This window comes from Rhipicephalus microplus, chromosome 7 (genome assembly GCF_043290135.1).
Source record: "Rhipicephalus microplus isolate Deutch F79 chromosome 7, USDA_Rmic, whole genome shotgun sequence".
NCBI lineage: Eukaryota > Metazoa > Arthropoda > Arachnida > Ixodida > Ixodidae > Rhipicephalus > Rhipicephalus microplus.
In genome coordinates, this window is record NC_134706.1 from 130,558,113 (window position 1) to 130,579,059 (window position 20,947).

The window sequence follows — 20,947 nt, forward strand, 5'->3', positions numbered from 1 at the left end:
ACATGATAATCGCTACATGCCTGTCATGTAACAACATGACTACATGCCACACTCATGAAGCGCTCCCAGCCATTTTGCTAGCTTCACACATGCCAAATTAGGTATTACGTGACGTCAATGAATGATGAAGTTATGTGACTGGTGCAAACAAGACAATCATGAGATGTGTGTCATTTGAGAACATGACTACATGCCATAGTCACGGTTCCTATACTTTCGACGGAACACGGTGCGCATGCTTGCCGGCGTTCATTTTGTCGCGTCACGCAAGCGTTTCGACGGCAGGCACCGGTGTTTCCATATACTCGCAGGCGCGCCGCGCTGCGTTGCTTTCACGAATGCGCGTTTTAGCGCGTCCGGTGGCCCTCGGTCATGAAAAGAGGGAGACGCAGTGTTGTCTGGGTAACGCATCGGCGCTAATTTCGCGCCCGTTGCCGTTGAGCCGCGCCGACGGACGCTGGTTGCGTCTGGCGTCAGACTTTAGAGTGCTCGCGTTTTGTTAACGTAGCGTCGCTGTGTTCAGCATGCACGTGCGTCAGCGCTTCATTGAAGTATATAATTGCGTCCTTCATGATGCGCTCTCGGCCGTTTTGCTAGCTCCACATATACCAAATTTGGTGTTACGTGACGTCAATGAATGAGAAAATATATGACTGGTGCAAACATGGTAATCCTGAGGCGCGTGTCTTGTAATGACATGACAACATACCACGCTAATGTGGGCACGTCGGCTGGCATCGGAACGGCGTCATGTCAAACCCATTCCTGTTCTTTGTACAGGTATTCCTGCCTGTGGTGTCTACGGCGGCCAGCGCATCGACTACGCAGACGAAGATAAATGCCATCACGCTCCCGTATCAGCAGCTTACCCATGACCAAGAACCGCACGTGCTGAATCTTTCTACACCGCATGATGGCGCCTCGACTGCATCGACTATGGCTATAAAAGGACGGCTACAGCAACACCCGCGCAGTGGGCACGTCGGCTGGCATCGGAACGGCGTCATGTCAAACCCATTCCTGTTCTTTGTACAGGTATTCCTGCCTGTGGTGTCTACGGCGGCCAGCGCATCGACTACGCAGACGAAGATAAATGCCATCACGCTCCCGTATCAGCAGCTTACCCATGACCAAGAACCGCACGTGCTGAATCTTTCTACACCGCATGATGGCGCCTCGACTGCATCGACTATGGCTATAAAAGGACGGCTACAGCAACACCCGCGCAGTGGGCACGTCGGCTGGCATCGGAACGGCGTCATGTCAAACCCATTCCTGTTCTTTGTACAGGTTGGTGTCGATTACTCCTCAGTTAAAACAAGCAATCGTTGTTTTATACAGCTGACGTGCCCAAGCTGTCTACATGCTTTTTTTGTGAATACATGGGATCTTGTACGGTCTTTGCTAATGTTGTGCGGAGACGTAGAGCTCAATCCCGGACCTAGTACCGCGGAACTTCTCAAACAATTACTTGATGGTCAGAAACTTATACAAGAAAGGCTAAACGCCATTGAATCCAAGCTGCAAAAAGTTGACAAAATCGAAAAAACTGTGCAGTGCCTTGAAAAAAGGCTTGTGGATTTAGAAGACCGAAGCAGACGCAACAACCTTGTGGTATTTGGTATTCCGGAAAGCGAGAATGAATCAACCGTTGTCCTAAGCGAGAAGGTCGTTACTGAGCTTTTTAAAGATACTTTGGGAGTAGAAGTACACTCAGTAGAAAGATTACACAGAATGGGGCGTCGCCAACCAAATAAACCTCGCCCTGTGATACTGAAATTGTTCGACCATCGTGAAAAAATAACCGTTCTACAAAACTGTTTTAAGCTAAAAGGAAAGCGCATGTCAGTGTCTGAAGACTTCTCCGCTGCCACTAGGCAAATAAGAAAACAGCTCTGGGATAGCACGGCTGACCTACGCAAATCGGGAAAGAAAGTCAGACTCGTGCACGATAAAATTAGAATTGATGATGAGCTATTTGAATGGGACGACGAACAAATGACTAGAGTATCAGTTTCAAAACGCCGATCTAGGGCAAGGCAAAAAGATGCGTGACCACACAGTCACACAGAAAGTTTTACTTGCCTAAACATTAATGCTCGCAGCATCGTAAATAAAACAACCGATTTGGAAAGCATAGTCATCGCGCACAATCCAGAAATTATAGTAATCACAGAAACATGGCTTAACAGCGACATTGGTGATTACGAAATTACACCCTCGGGTTACTGCATCCTTCGAAACGATAGAGATACGCGTGGTGGCGGAGTTGCGATTATATTCAAGGACTCGCTGGAGTTGTTGAGACTGCCCGACATCATAGGAATCGAATGTGTTGTCGTGAAGGTTATCTTGAAAGAATGTGCATTGATAATTGGCGGTTTCTATAGGCCCCCTAGTTCAGACATATCTTTCTACGAAAGGCTTAATAACTTTTTATTGCCTTATAGAAATCACTCCAGTAATCTAATGCTTGTTGGAGACTTTAACGTTCCCCACGTTGCCTGGGACAATGACTTTCCCTATGCGCTTTCAAATGAGGCTGAACATATTCTTGATCTTGTGTTGTTTCATGATTTAACACAACTTGTTCATGCACCTACTCGAGTCCAAGGTACCAAACAATCAGTCTTGGATCTATTCTTGGTCAACCACAGGGTATTACAGCGAAATCCAACTATCCGAATCTTAGAGGGTATATCGGACCACAAAATTGTATGCCTGGATATGCAATTAAGCTGTATCCACAAGGTGACAAAGCGAGAAACTTTTGTTCCTGTGTTTGCACGTGCAAGTGATGTTGACGTACTTGACGTACTAGACAGCTCTTTCGCACACTTTGTATCCCTCTACGAGTCGGATAAGCACTCGGTTAATCACCTGTGGAACTTTTTCAAAAACCTTGTGACAAAGTGCATTGACGAATTTGTACCACGTAAGCGTAAAATAATACGGAACACTAACCCCTGGATAACCAAAGAGATAGTACGCTTGGGACGAAGACTTAAAAAAGTAAAACAAAAACTGAAACGGCGCAACGAAGCGTCCACAAGCAACTTGGTTTGCGCACTGAGATTGCAGCTTAAAAACTGTATTGCTGACGCTAAAGCTCATTATCAAAACGTGCAACTAAAAAAGTTTATTTCTTCGTCCCCGGCGAAATTTTGGAGGTATCTGTCACCAAATAAAAAATCGGCACCTACTCTTGTCTTAGACGGCAATGCGGTGACTAACAGCTCAGAAACAGCGCGCATACTCAATGAATACTTCTGTTCAGTTTTCACTGATGATAATGGCACGGAACCTGAATTTCTTTTGTTTGGTGATTTGCCACCGATTGACAATATAGAAATAGATGAAGAGGGCGTATTTTCCCTTCTGCTCAAGTTAGATGATAAGAAATCTAGTGGGATCGACAACATACCTAATGCTTTTCTGGTGCGCTACGCAGAATGGTGTTCTAAGTACCTAAACCTAATCTTTCGGAAATCTCTTTCTCGAGCAGAACTTCCTCATGACTGGCGTTACGCCAAAATAACTCCCATACCAAAAAAGGCAAACCAGTACATACCTTCCGCGTACAGACCAATATCGTTGTTATGCGCATGTGTTAAAGTTCTGGAACACATAATATTCAAGCACCTTTCCGCGTTTATCGAAAGCAACAACATAATAGACAGTCGCCAGCATGGCTTCCGACGCGGCTTATCGACGGTTACGCAGCTACTCGAAATGGTACATGACCTTGCCTCTGGTCTGGACAAACAAAGCCAAATTGATATATTATTTCTAGACTTTGAGAAAGCGTTTGACCGCGTGTCACACCGTAAGCTTCTAATCAAATTCAAGGCGATTCTGAAAAATGACTCTTTATTAGCCTGGATCGAAGCATACTTGAGCTGCAGGTACCAGTGCGTCACAGTTGGTGGAACCAACTCGCCATCCGCGCCAGTTCAATCCGGCATACCTCAGGGATCCGTCCTGGGGCCTCTTTTCTTTTTGGTTTTTATAAATGACATTGTCCGCGATATACCAGTTAAGATAAGGCTTTTCGCAGATGACTGCGTGCTTTATCAAGAAGTGAATGATCCTAGCGACCAGCTTCTTTTAAACGATTCTTTATCTAAAATTCAAGACTGGTGTACGAAATGGCAAATGAACATAAACCCCAAAAAAACTGTTGCGATGACCATAACCCTCAAAAAAGATCCTTTAAAATTCCGATACAACCTAGGCAATCACTCCTTATCATTCGTTTCGCAATATACGTACCTTGGCCTTGTAATCACATCTGATTTAAGGTGGAACGATCACATAGCTTACATTGAAAAAAAGGCTTTGAGAAAACTAGGTTATTTACGAAGGACGCTAGCTAAAGCAACCCGCGAGACTAAGCTACTCGCATATAAAACGTACGTAATACCATTACTTGAATACGCGTCGCCTGTATGGGACCCCCACACACAAGCTAACATTGATAAACTTGAATCAATACAGCGAAAATCTGTACGGTTCGTGTTTAATGCCTACCGACACGACACATCTCCATCAGCTCTTTTGGAAAGCGCTAAGCTGAAAACTTTGCAATGGAGACGTTACCATGAAAGAATGAAGTTGTTCTACCTCATATATAATGACAAGCTAGCAATTCGGAAAACCAATTACATTAAACCAATTTTGCGCCGCGAAACGCGCTCCTCCCACCCTAAAAGAATTGATGAGCTTCTCTGTCATACTAACATATATCGGTACTCCTTTTTTCCCCGCGCAATCAACGAGTGGAACAAATTGCCACCAGAGGCTCTGGAAAGTGTCGATCTGAAATCATTTCTCCGTGCGTTACCTGCTCCATCTTTCTGATAGCTACACTCCCATTTCCTTTACAGTGCCTTTGTTCTTGTGCCCATTTTAGACAAAATATTTGCCTTACAATTTGCCACGCTTGTAACTAACATGCCCGGATGTACTTTTTGAATTGTTGCTGACTATTCTTGTACTTGAACTTTTTTTTTTTTTTTCCACACAGCAAAACCTGCTGAGCACTACTTTCGTGCAGTTTTCAGTATAGCCTTGTATGGCACGGCAATTGTGGACTGCATTTCCAGTTTCCTTTCTATGTGAATCAACGCGTTCCTTTTTTTTTGTACCACTGTATAATCTGTTCAATATTTTTTTGTACTTCCTGCATTTGTGTTCATTGTACCGCCCACCCCTGCCCAAAGTCTGGCATTCAGACTGGCAGTATTCTCCTAAATAAATAAATAAATAATAGCCTGCTCGTGGCCATTTCGCTATCCCCACATATACTAAGTTTGGTATCACGTGACGTGAATAGATGACGAAAGTAAACGACACATCCAAACATGATAATCATTACAAGAAAGTCTTTTACGGCATCAATTTATTTCCACCTCGTAGCGTTGTGCGGATTTTGAAGTGACACATGAAGCTTTCTTATTCGTGCTTCGCAAATCATCGATTCCCACTGTACGTGGAGTCAGGCGATTTTTAATTATATTTTGTCGAATGAGGAAAGGAAAGTGTAAAAAATCATCGGGCTATTTTCTAACGTATCTCATACCCACCGATGCTAATAAAGCACAGCGGTGGAAAAAACCGGATGTCATCAAGGGCCTGTGTTTGAAAACAGTGAAAGGGTCTATAGAAATACAGCCATTCCGCGGACATTCCAAGGAGTAAACGACACGTGGCCCTTGCGCACTTTTTTACGGCCTGCGTTTCCTGTCTACTTCTCACCTTTCTCCACCTCTAGTTTATGTCTATGTACTAGTTCACTATATTCATGACATTGTGGCCCGACCCTCGCTAAACCTTACTGAAACTAAGGAGGTTACGCCCAGCGACATTAACGTGGCAACCCTTTCTGTTCGGATAGGGCTCCAAGTGCGTCCTTCTAATACTAGTTTTTCTTTTGTTAAGCATCAAACTCAGGGTAAATTTTATTGGATATTAAGTCACGAATACTCGTATCTATAAGTTATGTATTCAAAAACGACTATCTTTTTGTTTATTATAAAATGTGCGGGTTTTCTCCTCAATAAAAAAAGGGCAGCAAATCCACGGAGTTAATGAAGGAGAGTAGGGCGAAGCATTCGTCCGTCCGTTCGATCTGACTTCCGTCCGTCCATGCGTCCATCTGTGTGACCATCCATGCGTCCATCCGCCCGTCCATGCGTGCGTCTGTTTGTGCGTCCGTCCCTGCGTTCGTCCATGCATCCGTCCCTGCTTACGTTCATGCGTCCATCCATGCATCTGTCTGTGTGTCCGTTCGTCCATCTATTCAACACTCCAAGTACCACCATCTCGCATCTTTTCATCATATATTCCCTATTAGAGAGCCTACATGAACGGCCGTTTTTAGGGTGGAGACATCTTTGAAGCGGTATGAGCCTTTGGACAGAAGATGAAGAAGCGCGAGGGCCGGGGCAGGAAAGAAGAGGAGGATGAAGTGAAAAATAAAGCAGATTAAGATGGACGCCAGTTCCATACTGAAGCTTTAATGCTGTTCCGTTATTTTAAGTAGGAACACTACATTATTTTGGCGCAGCCGGCCATCGAAGCCATCATGTGGGTGACGTTCTTCATAGACGAGACCTCCGAGGAGATCATCTTTTCGAAGTACCAAGTTCAAGACGAAGCAGCGGTAGACCTACCTCGTGAGCTCAGCTCGGAAGAACTCGTAAACCTGGTTGTGGAAAAGGCAGCCGTAGACACTACTGAACTACGACGGAAAGGTGCTGTGAAAGTGAACTTGCGTGTGGCGACCTTCAACGACCTAGTTCTTGAACCAGCGCGTCGAAAACACTCAGGATCACGATCTTCGACGGAAGAGGTGAGCCTCGTTTTGAAAGCTTTTCAGCTGCAACAGGAACAGATGCTTCAACAAAACCAAATAATGACATCTCTTATAAGCTCTCTGAATGCTGAGAGACCGACACCTAATTTCGTAGAACCTGATGCTTTCGACGGTGTGTCTTCAAATCCAGAAAGTTGGCTTGATTTCTACGAATATGCCGCTGGAAAAAACAAGTGGCTCTCTGATGAGGCTAAAATCACCAACATGCGCGTTTATTTGAGAGGTGTTGCGCGAAAGTGGTATGAAACATGCATTCTGGAAGACAGTGACGACTCTTGGAGCCAGTGGAGGAAAAAGTTTTTGACTGCATTCCGAAGCAATCCAGTAGAAAGATGGAACACGGCGCTTAATTTCAAGTCTGAGCAAAGCTGCCTTGTCGAGTACTTCTTTGAGAAACGCCGTCTTTTAAAGCTGGCGGAGCCTTTGCTTCCATCTACGGCCGTAGTTGCCTTAATAATGCATGGATTGCACACTAACGTGTTGAAGCAAGTGCAAATACTGTCACCAAAGACTCTAGATGACCTCCTCGCGTGTCTTCAGAACATACCATCAGCTTCGGAAACAAGCATAACCGCCGAGTCAAGCAGCTGTTTCAGTCGGAGTAAATCGGACTGGTCAAGCCGCGCTCAGCGAGAACCGAGCCACCTCGCAACTCGCACAGATAACTTGCCCTGGCGTGTTCCAAGAGGTCGAGTGAATAATATCGACACTGAAGCTCAGGAGTATTCGACAGAAAAAAACTAATAAACGAGGGTGATCAGTCCCACCCGATGACTCCAAATGAGACTGTTTATTTAAGTTGCTCTAGCCTACTTCACATTCCCGTCAAAGTAGGAAACAAACATATGATGGCTCTGGTAGACAGCGGTGCTTCTGTGTCCATTATAAATGCCAAGCTGGTGGATGCAAATCGCTTGCATAGTGGAAGAATTCTACGAGTACAAGGCTATGATGGAAAAGTAACGTTGCATGATCAGTGGGCCTTGGTAAACATCGAGTTCCAGGGTCAGCAAATAGAGAGCGAAGTGTTGGTGATAGAGGGGGTAACGTACGACTTTTTGCTATCAAGACCAGATATAAAGAAACTAAAGATCAACGTGTACTGGGACGATGTGGTTCTAGTAGAAGGAGTAGCAAGGAACGAGACAAATCAAGGTAGACAAGATAATCTACGAGTTGTCAAGTGCGCGGCGGATATCGCAACGACCTACCCTGAACTTGTATGCATAGGAAGCTATCCTCAGGCGATGAAGTCCCACAAGGTTCCTTTCGAACTCGCTGACAAGACCGTCATCCGGAAAGCACCTTACAATATGTCAAGGGAGCGAAAGATGTGGCTCAAGAAAGAGTTGCAGGAGATGCTAGATGCTGATATCATACGACCTTCGGTATCACCCTTCGCTTCTCCCATAACGATCGCACCGAAAGAAGACGGAACCTTCAGATTATGCACCGACTACAGGGTTCTCAATCGTCAGACAGAACTCATACCATTTCCTATGCCGAAGATCGACACAATTATAGATGAGACCGGGGGTTGCCGACATTTTTCCCGCATCGATTTATGCAAAGGTTTCTGGCAGATCCCACTAACCGAAGAAACAAAAATGTACACCGCTTTTATCACGCCATTCGATCTCTACGAATACAACCGGCTCCCTTTCGGTTGGAAAAACTCGCCAGCGTGGTTCCAGAAGATCATGAACGACGTCCTAAAGCCATTCCTTGGTGTTTTTTGTAATGTGTACATAGACGACATTATAGTCTTCTCCAAAACAGAGGCTGAGCATCAGGACCATCTGTCTCAGGTGTTAAACGCCTTGAGCTTGGCACATCTCAAGGTTAATTTTAAGAAGAGTGTATTCTTTCAACAAAAAGTGGTGTTTCTTGGAAGAGTCTTCGATGGGAACACCAAAAGCACAAAACAAGAGTCCGTCGAGAAGATCTCCCAGTTGAAGAAACCATATGACGTCCATTCACTGCGTGTGTTTTTGGGATTGGCAGGACATTTCCGATCTTTCATAAAGGACTTTGCTGTCAAAACTAGATGCCTCACGCGCTTAACGCAGAAAGAAGTTCCCTTTGAATGGAGTGACGAATGTGAGAGAGTCTACCGTGACTTGGTGCACAGAATTTCTTCTGACCCCGTTCTGCGTATACCAGATTTCACTTTACCCTTTGAATTGAACACTGACGCCTCACATTATGGGACTGGTGCAGTGTTGTATCAAAAATGTATTGAAGCATCTGGCCGAGAAAAGCGACACGTAGTCGGTTACTACAGTTACACTTTCAAGCCGTCTGAAACAAACTACACTACTACGGAAAAAGAAGCACTGGCGGTTCTGAAGGCCGTTGACTACTTCCGCACGTACCTGGAAGGTACGAAGTTCACTTTGTTCACCGATCACCAGGCACTCACTCATCTCTTGAATATGACCCAAACTAAAGGGCGTATCGCCAGATGGGTGAATTACTTGCAGCAATTTGACTTTACCATCTCGCACCGACCAGGACCGCTTTTAACCGATGCAGATGCTCTATCAAGATTGATGGTACAAAACAACACAGAAAAATCTGAAGAAATCAATGAAGTGAAGCTGTGGGAAGGCTCAGAACAACTGGTTTTTACGGAAGGTCGGTATCAAGTCCCACCAACTCTTGTTTCCAAAGTGCTTTACTTGTACCACGATAGCCCAGAATCTGGAGGACACGACGGCTTTTGGCGTACCTACAACAAGTTGGTCAAGAGGTTTACGTGGCCTCACATGAAGAAAGACGTTAGTCAGTACGTTCGTTCATGCCATGTGTGTCAAGTACACAAAGTCAAGTATAAACAGCCTACGGACACCATGATACTACCTTGCCACTCGAACGTGCCTTTTGAAGTAGTTCACCTGGATTTCGCCGAACTTAACAAGAAACGGGAAGGAGTCAGAAAAACGCAAGCTTTTCTGCTGGCCATAGATGAATGCACCAGGATGGTCGCGGCACGAGCAGGAAAAGAAGATGCAAATAGCGTCATAACCCTTCTCGAAAGGGACATGTTTAGAACTACGCGGACAATCGTATGCGATAACGGCCCCGCGTTCAAGAGTGAAAAGCTAGTAAGATGGGCTCGAGATCACAATGTATCGATCAAGTTCTGTGCGCCATACCATCCTGCGGCGAATGGGCTTGCAGAACGTGCCATACGGGACGTGAAACAATACATCAAGATGTACGATAGTTTTCCTGGGGGATGGAAATGTTCTTTAGAAGCAGCCGTAAAACATCATAACCGATCCTACACCAGTGGCTTGGGGTGCAGTCCACAGTACGCTTCTACAGGAGAGACCCCTATTCTGCAGGCAGACCGTGAGTTGGGACTCTTGGAAAACCTCAAGATTGTCGAGGAGAGGCAACAAAAATCACAGGAGGAGAGGTACCGAAAACGAATGAAAAAGAATTTCGACAAGAGGCATCGAGCAGACATGCCAGACATTCAAGTCACCGACCTCGTACTAGTGAGAAAAGGAATAAGAGATTCCAGTGCCAAATTTTATGGGCCTTACTTTGTGACCAAGACAGCCACCCAGAACGGAATTTTGAAGACTGTCTGGTACACTGGTGAACGTGGATCTGTTGAATGTGCTTCAATTGGGAATGTCTTCAAGTATTACCCCAGGAGGGGTAATTAAAAGAAAGCGGGAAGGGTGAAGCGGTATGAGCCTTTGGACAGAAGATGAAGAAGCGCGAGGGCCGGGGCAGGAAAGAAGAGGAGGATGAAGTGAAAAATAAAGCAGATTAAGATGGACGCCAGTTCCATACTGAAGCTTTAATGCTGTTCCGTTATTTTAAGTAGGAACACTACAATCTTAATAAGTGCCTTCAAGAAACTCAGCCAAATCCAGCGGGCAACGGGGCACGCTGTTGCCAGCTTCCACCAAATTCAGCATAGTTTTCTGTGCGCCGCCATTTTGGAGCCAGCCGCCGCTCCCTCCAGCTACGCGAAGTACGGCGCAACAAAAAGGAGCCGACCGAGTGACAGCGGTGGTTCTCAGGGTCCTGTAAGCGACCCAGTTCTCAAAGTGAGCGCACGAAGAAACTCGCAGCCCACACACAAACACTTGCGACATAATACTGAGGTTACGCCGACACGAACGCAAGCGTTGCAACAGCTTAGACTAGCCAGCGCGTCTCCGTACGAACGCGCGGACGCGTCCCGTTTGTGGGCTTCCTACTCGCAATGCGTGGACGCAGCAACGACAACTTCGGTTATCTACTCATTCGCGAACACCGCGAAACACATATACGTGTGCCGCAGGAAAAAAAAGTGAACGAAATACGCAGTACTCACAGAGCAAATACGAGACGCACTGGTGGGCTCCCAGCCGTCTCGCTTCACTTGAGCCAGCCATAGTTGTCGTCGGCCAGGGCTCGCTGGGAAGTGTAACATTCGCACCCCCTTTCTGTAGTGGTTAGTGCAGAGCGGTACGCAGCATCCAGGCATTCTAAGGCTTCACCGGCAGCGTTTAACACGCTACCGCAACGTTCGACGCCGTATTATTGAGAACTAAACGCAACCGGGCGTGGACGCAGTGCGGGCACCAAGATGGGGCGACAGTGCGGCGTTGCTGTCTAACAACATTGTGTTTTGGCGGGCGGTGGTGCGTTGGCGGCATGCAGTGGGTCAAAGGCTGACATCACCCTAAAAACGGCTGTTCATGTAGGCTCCCTATTCCCTATATCGAAGCACCGCCATCCAGCGGACATTCAAAGGACTAAACGAGAAGTGGCACACGCACACTTTCTTACGACTTGCGCTTCGGGTCTACTTCCCACATTTAACCACCTCGAGTTTATGGTATATAATAGTTCACTGTATTCATGGCACTGTGGCCTGCGCTCCCCAAACCTTTCTAAAACCAAGGAGGTTACGCACAGCGAGTATAATGTAGCAACCTTTTTCCTGTCAGATAGTGCTCAATGTACATGCCAATGGCTGCTAATGGGAAATAAGTGACCGGAGAATTCGGCTTTTACTTTCTCATGGCTTGCGCTTCTTATCTACTTCCCACCTTCAATCACCTGGAGTTCATGGTATGTACTAGTTCATTGTATTCATGGCACGGCGGCTCAACGCTCGCTAAACCTTTCTCAATCTAAGGAGGTTACACCCAGCGAGTATAACGTAGCAACCCTTTCTTGCCAGAAAGTGCTCAATGTACACGCCAATGGCTGCTAATGGGAATCGCAGCGTGCGCGTTAACTAAAAGCCGAATGGTCCTGTCTTTAATTCCCCCTTCGCAGCCATTGGCATATACATTTAAAACTATCTTTTATTGTTCAGCAACGCACAGAAGATATCTCTCACCGGCACGACCTTGGAAGTCAAAATGTTATACTTGTTACGCACTACAACGGCTACGAGGGATGAACGGGTGCCACTATAAGGAGCTTCGCCCCTAAAAGGTGCGCACGTGCCGCTCCTCTAGTCCAGCCGTGGAGGTGACTACCTACTACTAGGACTGCTACATACATACATCGCGGACGCATGACCAACGGCATAGGGAGCTTCGCCCCCAAATTTTGGCACACTAGCGATGACGATGTGTGGCATGCAGTAAAGCTTCCAGGCCTCGACGAAATTTCTTCAGGTGGCGTTGCACTTGATGAGGTGAGCACTTCCCTCATGGTGTGGCAGAGCAGCATGACAACCTTCCTGCAGCCTGGACAAAAACAAGCGCGCGAAGACAGACATTCACGCACTTGCCCTCATACCTTTTGTTTTTCTCAACTTTTCTATTTTCTTTTGGTTGTGTAAGTGCCATGACCCTTATCCTTTGCCATCATCAAGTACCACAATGCCACTTCAATGCGCGGCGCTTGGTTACGAACTTTGAATGACGGGGTCACATAGCATTTCATGGCTTTCACAAATCGACTAGTTGAAAGGTCTTGTCCATGTGACCTTGAGTTGCTTATGATGTATTTATAAGAAACAGGTTTTTTACCTACAGTGCCGCCAGTACTCAGGCTAGATATAAAGCATAGTGGATACCTCCTTCATAGGCAAGCCAGCCACTGAAGAAGGCATTAACCTTCAATATCGTCGTCCCTGAGGGCGCAAGTTCTGTCGACGTCGTTGACGCAACGTCTTCAGTAGTAGAAATCGAAGAAGCACACTGTTTTCAACACGTCGGAGGCCAGAATTATCACGTCACCGTGAACAGCGCAGCCGCCCTGGCTGAAATTGTGAACGCGTCACACCTCACCATCCGAGGAAAGCACGTCACCATCGTACCCCTAGGACCCCTAGTCAGCGAGGTAACTGCCCTGTTCGTGCCGTGCCGCGTCCCCAGCGAAGTCCTCGAACAAGCACTGTCCCCCTACGGGAAGGTGTTGCATATCACCAGAGGACTCATCGGATTGCGTCCAACCATGACCACTGGGACGCGATACGTCCGCATGGAAATGAAGACATCGTCACCTGTACCCAACTACCTCAACCTCACTGGTTAAAGGTGGGACATAGACACGAAGCGCAAGCCTTAAGGAAGTGTGCGTGTGCCTCCTCTCGTTCTGTCCTTGGAATGTCCGCTGGATGGCGGTGCTTCTATATGGGGAATATATGATGAAAAGATGCGAGATGGTGGTACTTGAAGTGTTGAATAGGTGGACGAATGGACACACAAACAGATGCATGAACGGACGCACGGATGGCTGCACGGACGGATGGACGCATGGACGGACGCAAAAGCGGGTGCATGGACGAAAGCAGGCACAGACGCACAGATGGACGTGCGGGCGCACGAACAGACGCACGCACGGTTTGGCGGATGGATGCACGGGCGACAACACAGACGCACGCATGGACAGACGGAAGCAAGAACGAATGGACGGAGGGATGCTTCGCCCCACTCTCCATCATTCACTCGTGTATATGGTGCCATTTTTTTCCGTTACGTATAAGATTTGTTCGCGTGTACGCCCCAGTGGCCTCCGTAAACTCTAATGCGTTCTGCCAACCTCTTGATGCATCCCTTTTAAATTCACAACATGTGTTATTCTCAGGGGACTTTAATTGTGTCTTAGACTTACACACAGACGTTCGAGGTCCGCCTCGCGGCATGTAAAACTGGAACGCCAGAGATATCGAACGTCTAGTGCAGCAATTGGCTTTGAGTGACATTCAAGAAATAGTACATTGTAGCAATTATGCCTATACTTGGCGTCGAGAAGCGTCAAGCAGCAGACGTTATCATGTGCACGCATCCCCCGGTCTCATTACCTACGTTTGCGGCACCGGGATAATGTCAATGCCAACGACACCAGTGTACATTAGCGACCACCGCCCCGTTATGCTTTCTCTCCGCCTGCAAGCCGGGACGCCAACGATTCACAGACCGTGGCGTCTCGATAGCCTCGTCCTCCAGGACTCTCAATATACGGAAAAAGTGTCACGAGCGTTAAGCGTATCGCTCATCGGGGTGGATATAGCTGATTGGGATCGCTTTAAAGAACAGTGGCGTCATCTTTGCAGTGCGTCGGGCAAAGGACTTGGCGCACGTATGTCCAAAGATGCGGCATTGTTAGTCCAGAAAATACGCATCGCCCACCGTGATCCCAGTCCTTCCCCCGTTATGTGGGCATGGCAAGAGGAGCCCATCGAACGTTACCAACGTATTATGCACGCTTCTTCGCTCTCGGCTGCCGCTTTGCGCTGTAGACGTGCTCCGTGTGCGCACGCGGAGGTGCTAAGGTATGCACGCGGAGCTCTGCTTCGTCCACCAGGCTCACCTACCCACTCGCTAAACTCTACCGCGCCATCTGCTGCGGGTACGCGTGACTGAAAGGCATTCACTCAGCACTTCCAGTCAATGGCTCAATCTTTTGCAAGTGTCAGTTACCGAGAATCATTTTTAAGTGTGAATACACTTTATAAGCGACCCCAAACCATCCACCGCCGTCGGCGGCGTCCACAGTCTTCTCTCTATCTTTAAAAGAAAGAGGACTTGGCGGGCCGCAGCGCGACGCTCCACCGAATAAGCCACGGACGCGACGCTGATATTGGTGTCAGTAACGTGCCTTATATCTTTAATGCCGCTGCGAGCGTCCCCCTCCCCCTTCGCTTGCTCCTCCGCTCTCCTCGCTCGCTGCCGCTGCGCGCGCACCCCTCTCTCTCGCGCGCCCGCCTTCTCTCTCAGTCTCCCGTCGAGAGCGGGTCGTGCGATGGATGTCCCGGAGGCAACGCTACCATCAACAACAAATGCAGTACAACCGAATGCCAGCACTGCACCCGTCGTTGGAGGTGACGGTACCGTGGTGGTTTCGCCGACGTTGGAAAACAAGGCGGCGCTGCGAAGGGCTCGTGAGACCGAACGTAAGCGGGCGAAGCGTGCAGCGGATGCCGAACTGCGCGCTCGCGAGGCCGAGGACAAGCGGGAAAGCGTGCAGCGGATGGTGAACTGCGCGCTCGCGAGGCCGAGATGACGCGTCAGCATCGAGCCGCGAACGCGGCCCAAGAAGCGGAACGACAACGCAAGCGTCAGGCGGAGAAGGGCGATGAAGGCCGGCGTCAAGACGCCCCTCGCAATCGTCAACGGCAAGTGGACGTTCCCGAAGCCGTTCGAGCCAGTGAACGTGCCGCGCGGGAGAGGGTGCGAGCCCTGGACTTTGCTCGTCCGGACGCCCGTTTCAAACGCGACTTTGTGGATCGCAGCTTCTGTCACAGCTGCGTATGTGTCTCGAGTTTCCGACCACGATCAACGGTGGCTTCTTGACTTGGCGTTCAGTAGGAACTGTATGGTCCGCTCCGTCTTGCCGGATCCGCTCACCGTACATTTTTCGGATCGCAAAGCGCTGGTACTAACCGTGAGCTATAACGATAACACGAATAGGTGCTAATTTGTAGTGTAGTTTGTGTACTTGTGTGTGACGCGCTCGCGATGTGTGCATTTAAGGCATCGTACGAAAGTCGTGAAGTGCAAATAAATAATACTTCGTATATAATGTATCTGTGTGCAAATGCTTTGTGACAAACAACACTTAAATTCATTAAGTACACTTTAATCATCATCATCAGTAATAAAACTCCCAAGCATTTCCCCGAAGGTGAACATGGTTAAGTGCGAATGCACGAGGTGATGCTATGAGGGGAAGTAAAGTTAAAATCCGTTGGCATTCGCCAGTGAGTTAACGTAAACTCCCCCGTGTGATCAAATTGCGATTCCCAGGAACCATTACACCAGAAAGGCACCATAGTGTGATTAATTAATATAATAGTGTGAATTAATAAATACCCCTCATAGCATCACCCCGTGCATTCGCACTTAACCATGTTCACCCTCGGGGAAATGCTTGGCAGTTTTTTTTCGCATCCACTGCTAAAAAACTTACCACAAGCTTCCAACATGTAGCATAATGTCCTGCTATCACCACCATGATGACGAAATAAAGAGCGGATTAGACGCAACGATTAAGGGTTCAGCCCCAGAGCCTGACGCACTCCCTGCTGAGTTTTATGTGCAATTCTGGCCTATCATTGGTCCAAATATGTAATGCGTCATTCGCAAGTGCTTCCGATATATTATCCCCCCCCACCTCTTTCCACAGAGGCCGTAAAACACTAGTTCCCAAGAAAGACCGAATGTCCACGCAATCCAGAAGATTGACGCCCTATTACCTTGCTTAATGTTGACTACAATCTCTTGGCCAACATCTTGGTGCGCCGAAGCTGTCTATCTCTTTCAAAATTAGTCGTTTCCCACCAGGTCTGTTCTGTTCCGGGCCCAGAAATACACACACATATGTGGTTAACACGTGACATCATTGTATACACCGCTAGCCAACGTGCGTAAGGACTGTTGGTTGCCTTAGATCAGCAGAAAGCTTTTGATTTCACAGAACATGGCTACTTACTATATTTTAAGATGCATTCAGATTCGCGAATAAGTACATTGACCTCATTCACGCCATATAAACTAATTCAGGAAGTACCCTTTACCCAGATTCCCGCGAGAGTCACCCATTTAAAGTTACGGGTGCACGGGTTCCGTCAAGAATGTCTCCTCTCTTTAGTGCCCTTCATACTTGCATTTAAACCCTTCTTAAGGGCCGTTGAACGTCACCCACAGATTTGACGCTTACCCCTTTCTGGTAACACTGAATTAAAAGTCACTGCATATACAGGTGACATTACTGTATATGTACATAATGAACAGTCCTGCAGCCTGCTCCTGTTACTATCCATGATTTCGGCATTGTATCCGGTGCAAGGTTAAACTTTTCTAAAAGCCAGTAGTTTTTATTGGCAACACCAGCGGTCGTATCAGCATCACGTCGCCTTTACAGTGGTCTCCTAACATTGCAATACTGGGAATTACTTTCCCTGCATTTGGTGTACAGGACAGCATTTGGTGATCCGTTGCACAAACTCTTCAAAGTGATATAAATGGAGCCAAGTACTTCGGATTTCCCCTCTTGGAAAGTCGATACTTATCTCAAACGAAGTACCTCGGAAAATGTTAGTACCTTTGCCCTTCTGTTAAGCCACCCTTCACGTCTGCGGGAAAGTGCAAAGCGGCATCAGCTCATTTTTTTGGTCTGGAGACACAGACTTGTTATCTCGTCCGGCGTTAGCTCAACCACGAGATCAAGGCGGTTTTGCATTCCCCAACGTCATGGCTTCTACATTGTGCCTCCGCAGCCTCTTGCGAATACTAATCAATGATGGCATGCCTGCTCAGACACTGGCTCGCTACCATCTGGAGCCATCACTACGTGTCTTCTGCCAGCTAGCCAAATGAACCAAAGTCCCCAATCAACTCAAGTACCATCTCTGTATCGAGCCCTTCTGGCGTTTCGCCGACGTTTGGAGGCTACGTGCCCAGAAATAGATGTGGCTGAATCTAAAGGGATGGACACTATGGCGGCCGTTTTACGGCCCTTGGTGCCCCAGCATTGTTAATCTATAAAGAACCGCCCTTGGAAATCAATCACTGCAGCAGTTTTGTCAGAGCATCTCCGGGACTTTGCCGGTTTGGCAGAGGCTTCCTTCGCACTCGCGATCGGTTGCAGCGATAGCGGGCTGTTCGCACTTTCACTTGCCCCAAATGCATCATAGTTGAGACCAATCGACATGGGACAATTGAATGTGTGGTCTCCCGCCTTTTTTTGGCGAGTGGTCCGTGGTGGTTTTCGGGGACAGGGTGGGCAAACACTCGTCTCTTAGACTTTTTAATAGTTGCAGGGCTGTTCAGCCTTTGGCGAAACCGAAGCGAGGCTGTAGCTGCGAATTGCTGCTGGGGTACTTTGTGGCTGATACCGGGCCGAATGAGACGAGAGATCCCCGCGTTCCTCTCTGAGGAGTTATGTATCCTCAGGAAGTACGAGTGTCTGAGGCATCGGTCATGCCCTTTCGTCAGCGTTGAACGCGAAAGGGTACAACTCAATTTCCGACTGACATAGGGCTAAGGAGCTCCCATTGGGCAGTTATTCATGATTCAGTTTGCAACCGATTGTGTTTCATGGCATCTATTGTATCGTTATGCCATTCGTTGTATCATGATATCACATTGAGTTCTTGTGTGCATGCATGCCGACATTGTCATGTATATTAGGGCTATGATGTCTTCATTGCTGCGCACGGATGTTTTTCTTGGTATGTAGATGTGCCAAGGTGTATGTGCCGTTATTACTGAAACATGATGAAATATTTCTTCTCTGTACATAGTCTAAATAAACATTTCCCGAACAGTTTATTGTTTACTATACATTGACAGAAAGACCATGCACAATATCTGTTGGTGTTTGACAGCTATAACACCGCTGAAAATTATTGCATACTCGATGATGCTCAGTCATACATTCCCAACCCGACGACTCACTCTCATCACCGATGATTAAACAAACACTTCTGGTAATAGATGTTTCTAGTAGCTAACCTTCCTGCCATTCCTCTTTCCATCCTCCTCCTCCTGTATGGGTTAATGGTAAGAGTGGGACCAGAGGAAGCGATGTGACAGCCAGAACAGCCTGGCTGATTGGGAGCAAACTTGTTATTGAGCACGACTGCCGGACCAGAGGGAAACGCAACGCGCCCCTTGACATCCTTTTGGCCGGCCACGGAGTAAAAGAGAGGCAAAGCTGGTGGGCGTTGTATGGCGTTGCAGAGCTAGTTTAGTACGCCCTGATGCCATGAGCGAGGTCAACACTTAGAGTAAGGCCGCCACCTGGAAGTGTGTTAAACCGTTGGCAAAATCGCACGTATCCTATTGGAAGCCCGTCGAACAGTATGAACGCTCAGAAACGGGGCGGGCCCCGCCGCGGTGGCTTAGTGGCTGAGGTACTCGGCTGCTGACCCACAGGTCGCGGGATTCAACCCTGGCTGCGGCAGCTCCATTTTCAATGAAGGGACAAACGCTGTAGGCCCTGGTGCTCTAACGTCGGTGCACGTTAAAAACCCGAGGTGGTCGAAATTTTCGGAGCACTCAACTAAGGCGTCTCTCATAATCTTATGGTGGTTTTGAGACGCTAAACCCCCCAAATCAATCAACTAGCAACTGCACGTTCGAAGAAAAAATCACCATACCACGTTCACGATGCATTACTGCACTTAACCAAGAACTCTGTAAAAGTTCAGCGGCAGATGTAACAGGCGTATTTTTTAAGTGGATAGAGTAAACGTCATCGTGCGAAAGTGTGCGAAATGAACAGCGTGCACGTCATCTGTTGTCGTGGACCCACAGGTCTATATAATGTTCAACTATCATGGACAGGACGCTGAAAAAAATGCGCACAATCAGAATACTGAAAAAATACTCGCAGCATGTCCACAGAGTGTATTATGATAAGTGGGGCAAAACCTCTGTTTTTCAGGCTGTTCATCCATACCGATGTCTGTCAGTCCTGTTCTGTCGACCATCCGTCCCCTTCTGTCGACCGTTTTTAACCGTCAACTATACGAAAATCTCTTACGCCATCAAGTGATAATATTTTCAACGTCATATACACACAATGCCATCTAGTGAGCAATTCTTAAAACTAACTAGAAGTGGCATGGCCGCCTGGATCAGTGCACGTAGTGGTGTAAATGTGGGCGTGACCTCTCCATTCGCCGTATGGCGGTGCGCGCGTACTACGCATCCTTTCATGATGTAATTTTTCATGATGAATTATTCATGATGTACCTACAAGGATTAGAGGCCAAATTAGAGGTAAGTGGACTGGGCTTCAACCTCTCAGGAAAACTCATTGAACAGGCACTACCAGCAATGATGTACGCATATGATATAGTGCTTATGGCCGACAACAAGGAAGATTTGCAGAGATTAATGGACATCTGCGGTAATGAGGGAGATAGGTTAGATTTCAGATTCAGTAAGGAAATATCAACAGCCATGATTTTTAATGACAATGAAGGTAGTGAGCTTAGAATAAAGGAGGTAACGCTAGAGATAACAGATAAATACAAATATCTCGGCGTATAGATAAGCAATGGGTCCGAGTACCTAAAGGAACACGTAATATACAAGACGACTAAAGGTAACAGGAATGCAGCGGTCATGAAAAACAGAGCAATGTGGAATTACAATAGGCATGATGTTGTGAGAGTAATATGGAAAGGGGTCATGGTTCCTGGTCTGACGTTCGGCAATGCGGTCTTGTGCATGAGATGAGAAGTTCAAGCAAGATTAGAAATTAAGCAACATGGAATAGGTAGGCTTGCCTTAGGAGCTCTTAGGAATACACCAAATCAGGGAGTACAAAGTGACATGGGATGGACATCATTTGAAGGCAGGGAAGCTAGCAGCAAGATCAAATTTGAGAAGTGATTGAGAGAAATGGGGAAGGAGCATTGGGCTAGGAAGGTATTCAGCTACTTGTACATGAAGAATGTCGATACAAAATGGAAGAAGCGAACCAGAAAATTGAGTGATACTTAGAAAACAGGAGGGGGCCAAACCAAGAATTATCGGTTAAGAAAAAGGTGACGGAAGCTGAGACCGATATGTGGAGAATCGGCATGATTAAGAAGTCCGCACTGGAGATCTACCGAGCTTTTAAGCAGCAAATTGCCAAGGAAAG

At 47.3% G+C, this 20,947-nt stretch overlaps 1 protein-coding gene across 1 annotated transcript; it reads left to right on the forward strand.

The window, feature by feature from the left end:
• The first annotated feature begins 723 nt into the window (after window positions 1-723).
• LOC142767627 (uncharacterized) lies at window positions 724-5,261 on the forward strand. The gene is made up of 2 exons (XM_075869695.1): window positions 724-1,290; window positions 5,027-5,261. Exons 1-2 carry the CDS (start codon window positions 751-753, stop codon window positions 5,066-5,068), a joined length of 582 nt encoding a protein of 193 aa, XP_075725810.1. The 5' UTR covers window positions 724-750; the 3' UTR covers window positions 5,069-5,261.
• The last annotated feature ends 15,686 nt before the right edge of the window (window positions 5,262-20,947 follow it).